General features: G+C 32.9%; 4 protein-coding genes across 6 annotated transcripts; 2 read left to right on the forward strand and 2 right to left on the reverse strand.

Moving 5' to 3' along the window:
* Positions 1-208: 208 nt before the first annotated feature.
* On the forward strand, positions 209-3,125 carry Fam92 (CBY1 interacting BAR domain containing protein Fam92). 3 transcript variants are annotated; one of them, XM_090107489.1, is made up of 8 exons: positions 209-406; positions 696-855; positions 967-1,113; positions 1,222-1,446; positions 1,624-1,662; positions 1,848-1,973; positions 2,745-2,849; positions 3,004-3,125. In XM_090107489.1, the coding sequence occupies exons 1-8, from the start codon at positions 270-272 to the stop codon at positions 3,055-3,057; spliced, it is 993 nt and encodes a 330-aa protein (XP_089963615.1). In that variant the 5' UTR covers positions 209-269; the 3' UTR covers positions 3,058-3,125. The 3 variants fall into 3 exon arrangements, with proteins under 3 accessions (XP_089963615.1, XP_089963607.1, XP_089963624.1); XM_090107481.1 differs by having other exon boundaries at positions 212-406; positions 967-1,116; XM_090107498.1 differs by lacking the exon at positions 1,624-1,662 and having other exon boundaries at positions 214-406; positions 967-1,116.
* Positions 3,126-3,736: 611 nt separating this feature from the next.
* On the reverse strand, positions 3,737-5,493 carry LOC149910195 (uncharacterized). The gene is made up of 2 exons (XM_090111208.1): positions 5,100-5,493; positions 3,737-4,806 (listed from the first exon to the last, which is right to left on the reverse strand). Exons 1-2 carry the CDS (start codon positions 5,193-5,195, stop codon positions 4,654-4,656), a joined length of 249 nt encoding a protein of 82 aa, XP_089967334.1. The 5' UTR covers positions 5,196-5,493; the 3' UTR covers positions 3,737-4,653.
* A 669-nt stretch (positions 5,494-6,162) lies between these two features.
* LOC149910196 (cell division cycle protein 23 homolog) lies at positions 6,163-11,541 on the forward strand. Its single transcript, XM_090111220.1, has 7 exons — positions 6,163-6,792; positions 6,874-7,222; positions 7,308-7,487; positions 7,636-7,800; positions 8,104-8,350; positions 10,838-11,024; positions 11,237-11,541. Exons 1-7 carry the CDS (start codon positions 6,367-6,369, stop codon positions 11,456-11,458), a joined length of 1,776 nt encoding a protein of 591 aa, XP_089967346.1. The 5' UTR covers positions 6,163-6,366; the 3' UTR covers positions 11,459-11,541.
* A 257-nt stretch (positions 11,542-11,798) lies between these two features.
* Positions 11,799-15,449, reverse strand: drongo (Arf GTPase activating protein drongo). The gene is made up of 6 exons (XM_090111231.1): positions 15,212-15,449; positions 14,639-15,139; positions 14,343-14,494; positions 14,197-14,262; positions 13,909-14,033; positions 11,799-13,049 (listed from the first exon to the last, which is right to left on the reverse strand). The coding sequence occupies exons 1-6, from the start codon at positions 15,373-15,375 to the stop codon at positions 13,002-13,004; spliced, it is 1,056 nt and encodes a 351-aa protein (XP_089967357.1). The 5' UTR covers positions 15,376-15,449; the 3' UTR covers positions 11,799-13,001.
* Positions 15,450-17,544: the final 2,095 nt, after the last annotated feature.

Here is a 17,544-nt window from a genome sequence, read left to right on the forward strand (position 1 = left end):
CTATCTTGATACATGTCTGTGATAATTTTTATCTATTTTATTTTTGTAACTATTATGATAAAAAAATTTGGAATCCAAAATGCATATGATGATAACACCAATTAGCTTCATTTTATTCATTGAATTATGCTAGTACATGTAATGTAGATAATGGTAAATAATATAGAAAGCTTACAACACGTCCCGGTCGTCATGACTACCAAACAAATAAACAACAAAATATTTTAAAGCTCCTCTTAGTTATTTTATTCATATTGGAATAATACACGATGTTTAGAGGAGATAATTCGCATTCTTTAAGCTATGAACAACAAGCCAAATTTATACTTGACCGTATTACAAATGTGGAAAAGAATTTCGGCGAACTATGCGTAGGCTTCGGTGACTATACAAGAAAAACTGCCAGGTAAAAATTTCTGGTTTACAGTATCTCCGTATTGCAAATGTAGGTATATTTATTTTATTTCGAGGTGAAGGCGGTTACACTGCATCCAAGACCTCCAGAGAATGTTGGACTCATACTTCCGTCGGCAGTGGAAGATCGACACAACCCAATTCAAACAGACCATTATCTTAACCTGTTGTTCCGTTTCGTCCGTATACTTTCAGAATTTCCATTTTTCAATATCATTGTTACGACGTATGGTTACTTAGCACTCATAATCAAGCTATTGTCACATCCTTCTACGTTTCAGGCTACGAGATATGGGAGATGAACTTGCTAAAATAATTAAGGAATACGCAAATAACGAACTTGTAAATAAGTCTCTTAGTGCCGGATTAGATAACTTATCTTTAACGTTAACAGCTATTGAAGAATACAGAAATTGTGCAGTACAACGATTAGAAGCAAAGGTATGTTCATACAAAACGCTTTTAAAACTAACGGTTAACTGTGGTATATAATATGTCAAACGTTTATAATTAGCTATTTTAGTGAGGTAAAGAATATCAAACTCTTTTTAGGTGATTGGAGAACTCTGTCAATATGAAAATATTTGTAAGCATGCGAGAGAAGAATTAAAACACACGATGAGTGTTAGGGAAAAGGAAATGGCAAGAAAAAAGGTTCTAGACAAAGCTCGAGAGAGACAACCATTCAACCGACAACAGGTGGTAGGTTTATTCAAGAATACCCTGCTTCGTACCTCCCTGAAATAAATCTTCATTGCTTTAGTAATCACATTCCTATTTCCTACAATGAGTGTCTATTTCCTTTAGACATACGCAGAATCGGAACTTCTAAAAGCGTCCGCGGAAATGTCCCGTACCGCGAAGGGTTTGAGTGAACTCACAGAGTTCTTTGAGCGTCGCAAGTTGCAGCAACTAAAGGGGCTGCTAACCGATTTCGTGATGGTCGAGATGACGTTCCACTCGCGCGCCGTGGAACTGCTCACGGTGGCCTACCGACAAATTGGTGATATAAATGATAAGGCTGACTTGGAGGTAAGCATTACTTTGGGCATATGACCAAATGTTGATTAATTTTGTTCCAATAAATATTAGGAAAGTGTTGAGTAATATTAATCGTCTTACAAATTTAACAGCTTCTTTACCACGTGAAGACTGAAGTAGATATTTATTAACTTAATTTATTAATAATTTATTTTATTCTTTCTTGAGCTCTTAATCACAGGACTTTCTGAACAAGAGGATCAGACGGTAAATATGTTCTTATAAAACTTTCATATTATGATATATTATGTAGCACACTATCTATCCACCTTCTCCTTTATCAATTAAACATAACGTCGTTCATAAAGAACAATCCGAAATCTAAAACGAAACATATAGTTAACCATTTCGTCTCAACTTTATACCAGTTTTAATGTTTTAAACATTTACAGAATTTCAAACGTAAATTGCGCTCTCCTGAAAAACCTGTGAGCACTGGAATATCAGCAAGATCGTCATCACTAGCCTCCTTGATGAATCCGCAACTATCCCCGCAAAAAGATGAAGAAGATTCAGTGGTAGATGTTTACAAATGATGAAATATTTTTTTTTTATTTTGCCTATTAACATTTTAACGACGATTTGAATCGCACGGGATGAAAAAGGAAAAGGGTCACGCTCGTAACTTGGGCATTAGATATGTATATAGATATATCACAGACTAGCTGCGCTCCACGGTTTCACCCGCGCGGTTCCGCTCCTGTTGGTCTTGATATCCTAACACCGAAAGAATTTTTCAAATCGGACCAGTAGTTCCTGAGATTAGTGCGTTCAAACAAACCAACTCTTCAGATTTATAACATTAATGCCCGTTTTCACCAACGACCCGTAAAATTTAAGTGTCACCTAAGTCAATTTAAGGGATACCTAACGTAAAATTTGCTTTCACCGACAGATAAGTGTCACCGAAATCGTTAGGTAGCCCTTAAAATTTAGGGGGTGAATATTCGACCCCCTAACGTTTAAGTGACAGTTAATTATCCTATTTAACGTATTAAAAATGGATAGCGACGACGATGCAAATATTAAGAAGCAATTGAAGATATAGAATTATAAAATAACCGAAGTTTGTTAAGGCGAACGCGAATTTACCATGAAAGATCAAAGGATTAAAAAAATATAGTATAGATAGTATAGATTTGATATTAGGTACATACCAACTAAATAGTTACGAGTTCTATCAACTACAGATTTTTCACTTTTTATATGTATTTTTCGTGAAAAATAACGTAAAACACGTAACTAACAATTTTATTTGATAAAAATAATTAGTTTCTCGTTTTTTTTAGAATCTTGGAAGGCTCCGGTCTCCCGAAAATAATTTGAAAGCAAGATCAAGCTCCATAGCAGCTCTTATGAATCACTCATCGTCTAAAGATGAGGACGACACTTCGGTAAGAAAAAGTACACAACTAACTAGGAAGTGCATAAATTTTTAGCATATTTTGATTTTACGTTTTTAGTGAACGAAAATGAACATATTTAAAATTTTTGTTCTACGTTTTCTTCGATTTAGGTTTATAATTAATATGATTTTGTTTTTTATAGGAGACGGAAGAATCAGAAGAACAAAGTTCTACGGAAGAAACAGAATCAAAATGAACATTTTGTATTTTAATACATACGTACGGTACGACAAAGGAATAAATTAAAAATTTAAGAGAAAAAAATTAGTTTCATTGATTTTCTTCCCTTTTTGATTCTACATAACTATATGTATCTATATAATTGTCTTTTAATAATAATAAATTACATATTTATCATCCGCGCAAACGCGCATGCGCTTAACACACAGAGCATTCCGGTTTCCTATTTCGTTTCCTCTGCATGAATAAAAAAATAATAAAATCTTTAAAAACGTATAAGGTAATCCAAGGGTAATCCTAAAATGGTCAGTCACATCTTCTTGCCATGAAAAAAAAAATAGGTATGTAACCCTAGAGAAAATCGAATAGTGAAATAGATGCGCAATTCATCTGCCTCATATTCAACAAGGGAACGCGATAGTTCACATCTATGGTTTACACCACGAAATTTTTGGTCTTGGTCAGATTTATATAAAACATTTCTCATACATGCGTAAGCTCTTAGTCTTACATTGTCATCACAAAAATATGCACAACATGAATTTAATTAATACAGTATGAAAATCACCGACAGTCATACATGGCAGAGACTGGTACGACATATTGATTATAGCTTTAAAATTCGTGTCACTTTGTGCGTGGCACGCTCAAGTACACTAAACAATATTCATGTGCAATTCAGAAAAAAAAAACTGTTTTTTAAATAATTACTATTTTATTATTACAAGATGGGTGAATACAAAATTTGTGTCATATTACAAAACACTATAATCAGCATTTTACAATTAATTGATTTCGTGCATTTAATTTTACTAAAGACTAAAGATGAATAAAAACTTGATGATTGCTACAATCTAATGGTACAATTTTAATAAGGCTTAGTTACCTGATATAAGTTATTACTGCTTTATTTACGCAACCATAATTTAAAAGAAACAGTATGAAAATATCTTAGATTTATTGATGTTTTTTAAAAAGATACTTAAAACATTGGTGTCAATCACATTCCTATAAAGTTTCAGATGTTTAAGAGAAAAAGTTTGAATGAACTTAACATTACTATTGGCAATATTCTTACATTAACAAGAATAAAACTATATTAATAAGAAAAAATATCTATTAATGAGATATCTAAAGAAGTGAATTATTAAATCTATGAACCATCAGATTCTATTAGTAAAATATTCTTATTACTGTGAGATGAATGTTAAGAGGATATGATCTCCTTCAATACAAATACAGTTTTAAAATGTAACAGTCATGAACAATAAATATTAAATACATAGAAAAAAATATTTATTTTTAGAGTTTTGAGAAAAAATCGGTTCTTGAAATTGAAGATATAATAATGTAATACATTATAATCATTGTATGATTAGAGTTAGATGCTCTATCAGGTTTTTCTAGTGTAAAAAAGTGACACAAAATCTTATTAAATTAAAATTATAAAACAATGACAGAAGTTTATTGACCATTTTACCTAAAATTCTGACCAAATTTATAAAGGTGTTGGAATGCATCACTTTCAAACATCCTACCCAACTATAAAGCCTAACCTATTTCTTATATAATTATTGCAGGCAACCTATCTTTGGGTGTGACACTACTACTGCTACTTCTCATTCTCAACACCCGCTTGTGTCATCAGGTCTGTGATGTTCTTCTCCAGTTCATCCACACGAGTTCCCATTTCATCTATTCTGTTGATGATCTGGTCTGACATACTCTGGAACTTATCTTGCATGTTTTGCAGGAGAGATTGTACCTAGAAAGTTCATTAATGAATGTTATAGGGAAAATGAAGTTATTACCAACTTGTAACCTTGATAGAGAATATAAAATAAAATTTATTGTAGATAATGAATATAAATGACAAGCTAGATTTAACATAATATGTTATCCTTATACTATTTATTATAAGAACACCCTCTAAAGTCTAAGGCATTGTCTTTTTTTAACAACTAGGATAGAAATCCAAGTCTAAAGTTTTATATGGTATATAATCCAATACTTTATTTATTCAAGTGTGTTATAAATTGTAGCGATAATGACACTTACGTATTGCGTTACTTCTTGCATATTCTTAGGATCGTTACTTGGGGTATAATTCGTTTCTACATCTGATGTAGGCTGTTCAACTTTCGGATCTGCCATTTCTCTTGTAAACCAATTGCTCTTCCAAAACCAGGGAACTGACTATTCGTTACTAAGATACAAATAAGTATTTCTGAAACTCAATGCCGCTATCTCATGCTAGGATACGACATAAACAAAGTTTGTTCTGAAGTCCGATTACGAAAGTTATTTTGACAAAACTGCCCACACAACATCTACCTAGCTTTTTATTTATTTTAATTGGTTATTTTAAATACCTAATAATTATAATAAAATCGTAAATCCTGGCAGCAACTTCTATGAAAACTCCTAGTTTGGCAGTTTGACAGACACAAAAATGTGTGCAAAAATGCAATGATCACAGAACATATCATATACTCACATTGACATTTGACATTTATAACACAGAATGCGTATTTTGTACTCTGTGTTTGTACTCGTTTTCTATGTCGTTGCCTATTGTGTGGTTAACAAACCCCCTAGTCGCGTGCGTAACGTTGCTTGAAAGTATATTCTCTATTTTAAGCTATTGCATAGCTTCTATCGCGGGCCTTGAGCGCAGGGACCGAATCGAGAAATTCCGTAACGAAAAAACCTCACGCTCCCCACTCCGACGGACACGGAGGTGTGGCTCGAACCTTGAAGGCTAAGCTTGAAGGACTGAAGGCATCCTATGCAATAGCTTTACCGCGGCAGTCCCCGAGTGCCACACGTCTTTTTTTTAAACACGCACTTGTCAACACACTGAAAGTCCATTCACGCGCGTGAAACCTATATTATTTACATCCTTTTAGATCACGCATTCGTGCGCTACGCCGAGTTGTGTGGGGGCCAATCGCCTTTGGGTGTACCAAACCTCCACCTGAAAAACGTTTGTAAAAAATAAATGTAAAAAAACAGCTACAGCGACAGCGACATATAGATGACATCTATGGAAGATATGATATGTCAGTTTGTGGTTGTTTGGTTGTTACTTGTCAATGTCATGTCATTTGTCAATTTATGAATAACTACTTTATCGGCGCCGCCGCGGAGCTTTAATAATTTACAATTTATATTGATTTATTGTTTCTTTCTACTTGTTGGCTGTTACATACCTATTTAAATATAAATATTAGGCTGTGTTTTAATTTCTAATCACAAATGAGTTTAATATTGTGCTTTATGTAATCAGTACTCAATATTTTTCAACTTTTCAACCTAGGAAACAATGCAACCCTTATTAAATGCAAAAAGTGATATTCAAATTGATTTATCTCAAGTAAGAATAGATATATTAAATGAAATACGTGAATGTAATGATCGTGGATTAACGCAAACTGCGAAATGGCTGGCCGAATTAAACTATGCTCTCAAGGATCATAAAATACAATACACTGATCCACCCCATCCCTATGAGAATATTTCTAAAGAAGACAGGGAGGCATATACATTAGCTAAGACTTACTTTGATTGTCAGGAATACGACAGAGCAGCACACTTCTTAGAAAATTGCACCAGTCCCAAATGTGTGTTTCTTTTAAGATATTCTCAGTATTTGTCTAGTGAGAAAAAGAGATTGGACAATGCCACTGATATAGGAACAGAAAATCCGGAATCTACACAAGTCTTACTAGACTTGTTATCATTTTTTAAGGTATTTGTCTGAAGTACATGATAAGTAGTAACTTAAAAAAAATAAACATTTATTTGCTGTAATTGTGAACCTATTTTTCAGGCTAATCGTAATAAAAATGATGGGTACCTACTGTACTTAGAGGGTGTTGTTTTAAAGAAGCTAGAATTAAGAAGTCAAGCGGTCACAATACTGCAAACAGCTATAGCTGTGACACCCACCCTCTGGTGCGCGTGGGTTGAGTTAGCCGGATTAGCAAATGAATATGAAGCATTGGATTCCCTGCAATTACCGAAACATTGGATGATGAATTTCTTTGCTGCCCATGCATTTGTTGAGCTAAAGCTATCAGAGCAAGCTCTGGAAGCTTACATGGCTCTGGCGGCTGCAGGATTTGACAAAAGCACATATATATCTGCACAAATGGCTATAGCGCACCATGATAGAAGAGGCAAGTGTACAATTGCAACATTTATTATAAACTAATCATTTATAATTAAAAGTTAAAACTAACTTATTTATTCAAAAACTTTCAGATGTGGATTCAGCATTAGCTTTATTTAGAGATCTATATCAGAATGACCCCTACAGATTAGACAATTGGGATGTGTACTCACATTTACTGTACTTAAAGGAAAAGAGAATGGAGTTGGCAAACTTAGCACAAAAAGCTGTGTCTATTGACAAATACAGGGTTGAAACATGTTGTGTGATTGGTAAGTTATTAAAAATTAAATTTATTCTTACTATAATATTTTATATGATTCTCACAAAAGAAGGTTCTCATACATTTTTGAGTAAGTAAATCCATTACTTCTGCATATTATTTATGTATATAAATTTGTTAATATGGATTTGTTACAGGTAATTATTATAGCTTAAGGAGTGAACATCAGAAAGCTGTTATATATTTTCAAAGGGCATTATCTCTGGACCCTCAGTACTTATCAGCATGGATTCTAATGGGACATGAATTCATTGAACTACAGAACTCTAATGCTGCTATACAGTGCTATAGACAGGCAATAGGTGAGGTCTATAAACATTGTCTTTTTATCAGGGTACCTTAAATAACGCATAATTGGTAATAATCTGACAAAAGCAACAGTTTGGCCATCCTTTTGTTATTCAGCAAAGAGAATTATATGCTTTAAAGAGTGTAAACTAAAATAGTAAAACCTAAATATAAATTAAGAGTGCTGCTGTAACTTATCACAATTTATCACATTCTTAAAAGAGGTAAAGCACATCTTTGTAATAGACCCTAGTTTTTGTTTAATATCCTATGGATTTAAACAATTTTTTATACTCATATTTACTCTAATGATACAGATGTAAATAGAAATGACTACAGAGCATGGAATGGACTTGGCCAAGCATATGAAATATTGGGTTTAAATGGTTACTGCATATATTATTATTCAAGAGCTGCACAACTGAAGCCAGATGACTCCAGAATGTTGGTATCACTGGGAGAGGCTTATGAGAAGATGGACAAAATACCTAATGCTTTGAAATGTTACTATAAAGCTCATAGCACTGGTGACATTGAAGGGATGGCGCTGTTCAAATTAGCCAAGTAAGATTTAGTTATAGCATTTTCAATAATTTTTTATAGACTCGATTTTATATTAATGAATAAAAATTTAAATATTAATAAATAGCCAAAATAAGTAGTACATTTTCTATATTTTCAAAATTTACTGCTATTCCCTTTAAGATAATCTGAAAACTATTGAAAGTTGTATTCAAAATTCAATTCAAAAAATTCAAAAATTCTTTATTTGGAACATAATAACAAATTGTATATAAACTTAAATTATGATGACATCCGTAAAAGCATAAGAGCTGTGGCACGGATGCCAACGCCCACCTCCATACATAAAATAAGTTCCATCTTAATAATGTAACAAGTTTAACAATATATGCAAATTAAGTCGGTTATAAATAGATAAAAAAAGTAGTACAAAATTCTAGATAGCAGGTGTGTTTGTGAGACTGAAGATGTGTATTCGTGAGTGTGTGAGTGTGTGAGTATGTGAGTATGTGAGTGTGTGTGTGTGTGAGTATGTGCCAGTGTGTATGGGTTTTTCCAAGTTTTAGACTGTAAATTTAATAATTTCTTCAGTTTCTTCATACGAACGGGACAAAAGCCAATCAAGGACTATATTTTTAAGTTTATAATTACAGAGTGGGTAGATATTTAAAACCTGATTGAGTTTATTATAGATTAAGGAACTAATAAATGGATAGTGGCGACCAGCTACCGCGGTTCTGCGACGTTCAATAGGACACACCCTGTCATATCTACGCCTGGAATTTATAAGGTTGGGGTCATAAGAAGTATCCAAGTGTTTTCTCATAACAATTTTTAGTATATATAATTGACGTACCGACGGCACTTGGCATAGGGCATACAATTCGCTAGTTGGAAAGCGGAGAGGTTTGTTGGTGATTGTCTTAAGTACAGCCCGTTGGGCTCGTTCCAACCGAATCATCAGAGATTTAACACAACCTCCCCAGGAGGTTAGACAGTAAGAAGTAACAGACTGAATCAGTGCGTAATAGACCGTTTTTAAATAACGGAAGTCTATCACTCCTCTGAGGCATTTGAAAACATATGTTAATTTTCTGACTTTAGAACAAACGGTATCGATCTGTTGCTTCCACGACAATGTTGGATCTATTGAAACTCCCAAATATTTTAAACTAGTGGCTCTCTCCAGATGTGTACAACTACATTGAACAAAAGGGTCAGTTTTGAGACAGTCATGGGCGCAAATGGTGAATGTGAGTGGGGGCATGGACGAAATTTTGGGCGCAAATGTTATAAATTTACTTTTCGCAATATTGAGGGTAAGAAGATTTTGTTGCAGCCAATGTTGGACAATTTTTAAGGCGTTTTCAGCAACACTACGTACCTCATTCCATGTCTGAGCATAAAGAATCAGAGTAGTATCGTCAGCATACGAAATTATTTTACAATTATTGAGAGAGAGGTCACACAAGTCATTAATGTAGAGTAAAAACAGGGTAGGTCCTAAGACACTGCCTTGAGGAACGCCGAATGAAACTGAAACATACTCACTCTTGACGTTATTAATAACGACACATTGTGTACGGTCAGAAAGGTAACTACTAAATATATCCAGAACAGAGCCTCTGATACCACAACGTTCCAATTTGGATAGAAGAATAGGAATAGACACAGTGTCGAATGCTTTAGAGAGGTCCAGAAAGAGAGCTACAGTTTTCAGTTGATGCTCAAAATTGTTAATAATGCAATTAGTTAATGACAGTAATGCATCTTCTGTAGATAGGCCCCGTCTAAAGCCAAACTGGTTTTTTGAAAATACATTATTAGAATTAAGAAATGTTAGGAGCCTGTTATTCAGGACTTTTTCAAAGATTTTGGATAAAGCTGTAAGCACAGATATCGGACGATAATTTGCGACACTATCTCTATTTCCACTCTTATAAATCGGATGGACAACAGCTCTTTTAAAAACAATTGGAAACACGCCTTTTGATATGCAGAGGTTTAGGACATAACAGATAATAGGGGCGAGAACTTGTCTTGCAGATTTAATGACGGACGCGGGAATACCATCCCAGCCAACTGCACATTTGTCTTTAAGGTTGTTAATAATTGTAAGGATTTCTTCGTTTTCAATGTTCAGAAGTACCATTGAATTTACAGGAGTATTTAAAGAGTTTTGTGGAAAGATGTTTGGGTTATTATAATTATTTGAAGTAGCCGATCGAGAATTTTCAATAATTTTATGAGCCATATCCTTACCCACATTCGCAAAGTAATTATTGACTGAATTGACGGATAGACTGGGACAACTACACGAATTTAATAATTCACTTGCATTAGAATCCTTTCTTTTTAGTCCGGATATTTCCTTTATGACATTATGTATAGTATATTATTTAGAAACTAAAAACAGCTTTATTATTTTTTTTAAATATATATTAAACAGGCTCTAATATAATAATAAAATAGACAATTGTAAACTTGTTGGTGTTTGCAACACGTTAATTAATAAAAAATACTTTCCAGGTTATACGAAAAGTCGAATATGCCGAACAGCGCGGCAGCCGCGTACACGGCGGCATGCCAGGACCCAGCGAACGCGGGTAGTAAGGAGCTACCCGCCGCGCAGAGGTACTTGGCGCAGTATTACCTGCGATTCTCCTTGCTGGACCACGCCTCACACTATGCATATAAATGCTTGGAACATGAGAGTGTAAGGATTTTTTATTATTATTGATAGAAATGGTTTGCCTTCTTTTGTATTATTTTTATACCAATACATATGGTATTGTTACTAATTAATGTTTTCCAACTTATTCAATTTAAGTTCAAATTACTTTGAAACTAAAAATCCTAAACCTTTTTAATCAGATTTTATACTCTCTTCATTAGAATGTTAGCTCATCACGGAAAATTTAATTTCAGACAAAGGAAGCTGGTAAAAACATATTGAAAACAATATCAGAAAAGCGATTAGGAGCATCATCATCAGAACCTGCCAATTTACCAGAAGATCTGCCAGAAGCTATAAAACTAGCTTCCACTTCAATTACTCAAGATTCAAAGATTATACCCAGCCCTAACATCACACCTGATAACTTTTCAACGCCCACATTTAATAGGAACAGTAATAAATTTAAAATGTGACCAATCAATTAGAAGTTAAATTGACTCATGTTACATTTAAGGTTTAAATGTTTATTAAACACTGTTATATGTGTCTTCAGAAATACATTTTTATTATACACTTCCTGCCCACTTTGTCTAAAACTTAACAAATTATACAATCTTCCTCGAGAACCATTCTATCAAGGGTTCCGCGGTGAAAATCAGAATGAAAATCGGTGCATTGTTTTTTATCGTGACGGAAAGACGCGACAGTAAATTCTTTTAATTATATGTAGTGATGTTAAATATTATATCTTTTATGAATCCAACACCTGATAGCCCCTGATCATTCTGCTATAGAGGAATTAAAAGAAAGATATTTATAATATTCTTATTGATTTATTTTTACATCTTCTATACAAATTAACAGATCTCAGTGCTCAAAGAGTAAAAAATAATTACATCTAAATAAATAGTCAAGTGCATGAATAAAACTTCAAAAATTGATCAATGTTGCAGAAAAATTAATTACTGGTTACAATCACAGATAGACATAGAATTTGAGAGGTGAGTTCATTGCATTATTAGAAAAATATACAAAATAAGCTAATAATAATCTTCAATATTTTAAGTCGGAAGCTATATTTAAATACACAGCTGAACTAAATAACAATTCAAAAACAGGAAAACATATTAAAAATTAATTTCAATACTCGTATATTTTATCATTAGCCTCTCAACTTCCTCATTTATATTTTTATACAACTTTCTTAAATAATTATATAATAAGCTAATCTAAATTGTGCTAATTTCAAAATCTCTGTCATGTTCATTGTTCATATTAAAATTTGTACATTAAATCACTTGCAAAGCCTTTCGCACATTGCCTTTTTCATTGCAAAAATTTTGTGAGTTGAGTATTTTTTATTTTTAAATTATTGAGTTGTATTAATTTCAATTTTCAGTTAAATCTATGAACTATACAATTTCAACTGTTTAATTATAGAACTTATCGCGATACATAAATAGAAGGCTTTACGCAAACATGGGCAGCAAATGGTTTGATGACATCACATTACAATTAAGGCCACTGACTCACTTCATTGTTTAGCTATATATACCACGTACATACCTTCCCTATGTTTTTGATAGCAGATTATGTAACAACTGTTTTATTAATTGTCATGCCAATAAAATAATGACTAAGCCCGACTCAAATTTCTAAATACTAAATAAAATTACAATTAATAAAGCTCAGACCAACATCTCAATTGATATCTTAACAGTCCATACTATTTAATAATATTTTAATCTATACATGTTCCAAATACTATAGCTTTTTCTATTAACTATTATAACAGCCCATACAAGAATATATATGTATATGATTTGAAGTTTTAAGGCAGATTGAGGCACTTTAAGTTACAACCATTTAAATAAGCACTATGGCAAAATGTAAATACTTAAAAATAAATAATGGTTATATTATAACAGAATAAGACAACATTACATTTGTAGCTTTTTTTGTGCTTTAGTTACGTAAATTTGTTTGTTCTTGATCCCAGATCTTGCTCTCAGACCATCAAAGGAACGGATTCTTGGAGTTCACAAAACTTCCATTATTGGACGGCTGAAATAAAAATTACATCAATTCTAAGTTTCATAAAATATTCTTGAAAGCTCATATCTCTTTTTTAATATGAAAATGTTTAATTATTTATTTTTTTTACTTTTAAAGTCAGCATTTCTATGTCTCCCACTAATATACAATACATAGATAACATAGTCTAGAAGTATACAATAGTATAGTCTAAAATTTTTATGGTTTTATAATAAGGCTGCAGATCCAATACAAATTTTTTATATTATTCAAGTGATTAAGGGGTTATTACGCTGATGATGACTAATATAAACAAAAACCACAAGTATGAAATCATTATCGGGGAGCGAAATTGTCACGAAAAATTTATTGATAAGAAGTTCTACGAACTGTGATAGGAAATAAATATTGCAATAACATTAGTGTATAGCTCAAGCACTTCCTCTGTATTATCATGCTGACACATTTTATGCATGCAACAAAATAACTTACACATTTTATATATAATTAGAACCTAAATTAGACCCTATACTATAGTTATTATTGAAATGAAATAAATTTGTTCGTCCATTTTATGTTTAACAATTAATGTACCACAGTGGGTCCCAAACTAAGTGAAATGTCTTGGGACCCTGAGTTGCGCTTCTTGGTTATATACATACTAGCGGTCCGCCCCGGCTTCGCCCGTGGTAAAAGATAGCCTTTCTCGGGTATCAAAATATCTCCATACCAAATTTCATGCAAATTGGTTCAGTAGTTTAGGCGTGATTAAGTAACAGACAGACAGACAGAGTTACTTTGGAATAAATAATATTAGTATGGATTATGTTATGGACAGTAGGAAGTTAACTAGTATAACATAAAATAATTTATTTATTTTAATACATACCATAAATGGATTAACAGGAACTGCTGCAGATGGAGCACTCCAACCTCCATTGAAAAAAGGATTCTTATTTGCAAAACCATCATTATTTGTGCTTTGGAAGGGATTCTTGCTTATAACATTATCCTCTGTAACAATAATTTGTGATTAATATAAATACATATGTATACATATAATTTCAACATTTATAACAAGACAATTCAATGGAGACAACTGTAAAAAATATATTGAAAAGTGGCAAATATACAAAAATAATATGAATCAGAACTGTAGGAAAAAAAATATACCAACCCTTATTTTTCATGTTTTGCTGTCTAAAAACTAGATCAAGGTCAGCTAGGGCAGCATAGCGATCATCTGTTAATCAATTAAAACATGAATAATTAATGTTATTATTTAAAGTAATATAAGAGCAATTTATTTACATTGAAACTTACTTGCAGAATTATTACTTGTAGAATTAAAAGCATTAAATGAAGGTGTAGTAGTTGATGTAGGTTGACTAGCAAAATTGTTATTTAAATTGCTGCTGAAGTTATTATTTTGTGCACTGTTGTATATATTTGCAGTGGAGAAATCAACAGGAAAACTGAAAATAATGATAAGAATTGTAAGTTACAGAAATGTTTATAGTTTAAATATAATAACTAATATAATTTAATTATTTTAAAGGTCCATTTGTTTATGATACATATGCATTTAATTTCTATTATAAACATGTTGTAAAACTTACTCAGGTACAGGTGGTTGAACAGGTGCAGCTGGCGGTGCCGCAATATTATTATTAAATAAAGGTGGTGCGTGATTATTTACGGGTCTAGCTATTTTATGGTTTTCTTGCCCCGACGACATAATAGGCAAAACTTTCGCCGCGCTAGGCACGTTGCTAAAACCCGAACTTTTAGAAATTTGCGGCGATATAGCGATTAGAGGCGCTGTAACGGTTGCACTGGCCGATTTCTGTTTATTTTTACTTTTCTGTGACGAAGATCCGTTTGTAATCGGTGCATTGTTTGGCGGCGATTCTAGATAATATTGCTTCTTTTCGTATTTATCTGACATGAAATCTCTAACGCGTTGTTCGTCAGTGTAGTTTACACTTTCACCCTCGTATAGGCCTAGCCATACGCGCCTACAGTAATCATTTCCTCTTACTCTTATAAATTCTATCTCCTCCGGTGTAAATGTGGCCATGGATATTGACTTCACCCGATGTGGTGGAGTAAGACCACGCCTGAAAAATAACATGTATACAGCTTTTGTTTGTTGATCTAATTTACTTACATTACGTAGAAGCGATACTTACAACATTCCCGAACATTTTGAACAAACAAATGAACCAATTGTAGTGTTTACATAGGTAGGACCTCTCTGATTACAATCTAAGCAATATTTGTTTCCACTCTGCGATATAAGTTCACGTAGAATTTCTAAATTTTTGTCGTCTTGTTTCCGACGGCTCGCAGCCATTTTCAATTATTTTTGTTCGTAAATCTTGAGTGAATTGTGAACAGAGAGCGGTCAAGTGTCAAATGCGACTCGTGAAGTTTTTGAGGATGGCAGTGTTGCACTTGGAAAAATACTAAATAGCTATAGTACGACATAAAAGAGATGAAATTAATTATTTTGGAACTAATTCGTTTTTCATTACCTGGCAACCCTGAATTGGCAATGTAGCTGTCAAGTTGAATAAAAATTTGTTGTTTTTTTCGTGAAGTGGAGAATTATTGAGATAAAATTGTTATTTAGAACAAGAAATTTAAATAAAAAAGGAGACATCATGAAAAAGGTTAAACGTAGCGGTGTCCGTGATGTGGTGTATAAAGTTTTTATTCGGTGTTTGTCCGAATTTCAAGCTGGAAATTTATTGACTGATTTGGAAAACGTTTACAAACGTACAGCAGAATATACCGGTGAGATTCCATTTATTTTTGCTCAGTACTACGTAAAATAGAATATTCCATTAGTGACGAGTGTTTAATGTATGTATGTATGGCGATTATTACGTTTTCGCAATTTAATTTGAGGTTATTTGTATGTAAACAAAAACTAGTTTTTATAGTGCGACCAGCACAATTTGAGTCAAGAAGTTATATCCAATCCAACCAGCCTCAAATAAAGTACCTAGTTTAGATTTTACTACATAGTATAGTGATAACTGTTTTCATACAGCTATCTATCTATTAATCAATCAAACCATAAGAAAAAAAATTATATTTACTGTATCATATTTACAGATACTGAAGATGCCCCGTACCCTATTGCCAGTACTTCGAAACAGAGTGATGATCAGTCCTTTGAAGGAGTAGACTATTTAGATTTTGATGAATTATATTAATGTACAAAATTTATCTACAAAAAAATAAAAATATGTGGTTTTCAAATCGCCTTGTTTTTTTCTACCCGACGGACCCAGAAAGAGGGTAATGTGTTTGAGCTGCATGTATGCTTGTTTGTTTGTATGTTTGATTCTATGTGCGCCTCTGCAGTCTAAGCACTTGACCGATTTTTATAAAATAACTAATTCCAAATACATTTAAGTAAAATTTGACCTAGGTAGGTCAATTAAAATACTAATGTATTTTTGTCTTAAATTTACACTATTGCTACAATGAAACAATTATAACGGTTTAAATCGCGGTATTTATTTTAGATTATATATATAGATTTTTGGATTTTTATTCTATAGTATCAAGATCGCTTGCGTCGCAGTATCAGTGTTGCTATATGAGCGACGGTGGCGCCCTCATTTATTTTCATCTCTTTTGTGTCGCACTGTAACTCTCGTATCAATATTCCAAATTCCAATACAGTAATTTGATTGCTTATTATCTATTTACTCGCACTTTGCTTTAAGATATTTAACGATAATCAATTTACTGTGTATAGTATGCTGAATATTTAATTTATTTTAAGATAATAATACCTATAGTGCTACTTAACAAGTGCAAGAGTCAACCAAAAAACTGTCTCGTATTCCGTATTCATATCTGCTTGTCTAGCGAGTGGTCAGATAGATTTGTCATGATGCACATACAGTGCGATACAGCTGTACGACCGCGACGCAGCCGTCCGCGGTGCTAAACATATCGCGAGATAAAATTTATATTTTTTTTATTTAATGGTCAAATTAAAAATAGGTTGGGAGAAGAGTGCAAACACATAGTGCAAATGTTTAGTTTCTTTTTGCACATAGCACTATTTCAGTGATTTCATTGACCTATAGAAAGGCGAACCGTGCAACCTCAACAGTTGTTCGTCAGAAATAAGTCGTAAGTTGCCTGACAATATCAGTAGGTAAATACCTATTTTCAAATATTCACAAAATGTGTGAATTTGTTTGTAGTAAACGAGATTTGTGCAATTTGTTGACAAATGGGAATAATATAGGAGACTACTTACTTGTACTACTGTTACAAATGACCCGAAATTTTGTGTCAGTATCTCCCGGCCTATGTGGTCTTACTGTTTACATTAAAAGAAAAGAAACTTGGTATCTAGAAATGTGTGTGTGAGGAAATGGCACGTGGTTTGAAAACATAAAAATATCCATGCCATGTATATATTACATAATGTACCTATTGCTTTGCACGTCGCGTATGTATGTATGTTTTGCGATGCGACGCAAAACATACAATG

The sequence above is a fragment of the Colias eurytheme genome, chromosome 2, assembly GCF_061535395.1.
Source record: "Colias eurytheme isolate Ceu_HAF_F1 chromosome 2, ilColEury1 Martin Lab GWU primary, whole genome shotgun sequence".
In the NCBI taxonomy this organism is placed as follows: domain Eukaryota; kingdom Metazoa; phylum Arthropoda; class Insecta; order Lepidoptera; family Pieridae; genus Colias; species Colias eurytheme.

Coding starts and splice junctions, on each gene's coding strand:
- Fam92 (XM_090107481.1), top strand. CDS start 270: ATGTTTAGAGGAGATAATTCGCATTCTTTAAGCTATGAACAACAAGCC. Junction 407..695: donor TATACAAGAAAAACTGCCAG/GTAAAAATTTCT, acceptor TCTACGTTTCAG/GCTACGAGATATGGGAGATG. Junction 1,663..1,847: donor CTGAACAAGAGGATCAGACG/GTAAATATGTTC, acceptor AAACATTTACAG/AATTTCAAACGTAAATTGCG.
- drongo (XM_090111231.1), bottom strand. CDS start 15,375: ATGGCTGCGAGCCGTCGGAAACAAGACGACAAAAATTTAGAAATTCTA. Junction 14,263..14,342: donor TACAAGTAATAATTCTGCAA/GTAAGTTTCAAT, acceptor ATTGATTAACAG/ATGATCGCTATGCTGCCCTA. Junction 14,034..14,196: donor GCAAAACATGAAAAATAAGG/GTTGGTATATTT, acceptor TTATTGTTACAG/AGGATAATGTTATAAGCAAG.
- LOC149910196 (XM_090111220.1), top strand. CDS start 6,367: ATGCAACCCTTATTAAATGCAAAAAGTGATATTCAAATTGATTTATCT. Junction 6,793..6,873: donor ACTTGTTATCATTTTTTAAG/GTATTTGTCTGA, acceptor CCTATTTTTCAG/GCTAATCGTAATAAAAATGA. Junction 8,351..10,837: donor GCGCTGTTCAAATTAGCCAA/GTAAGATTTAGT, acceptor AATACTTTCCAG/GTTATACGAAAAGTCGAATA.
- LOC149910195 (XM_090111208.1), bottom strand. CDS start 5,195: ATGGCAGATCCGAAAGTTGAACAGCCTACATCAGATGTAGAAACGAAT. Junction 4,807..5,099: donor TGCAAGAAGTAACGCAATAC/GTAAGTGTCATT, acceptor TGAACTTTCTAG/GTACAATCTCTCCTGCAAAA.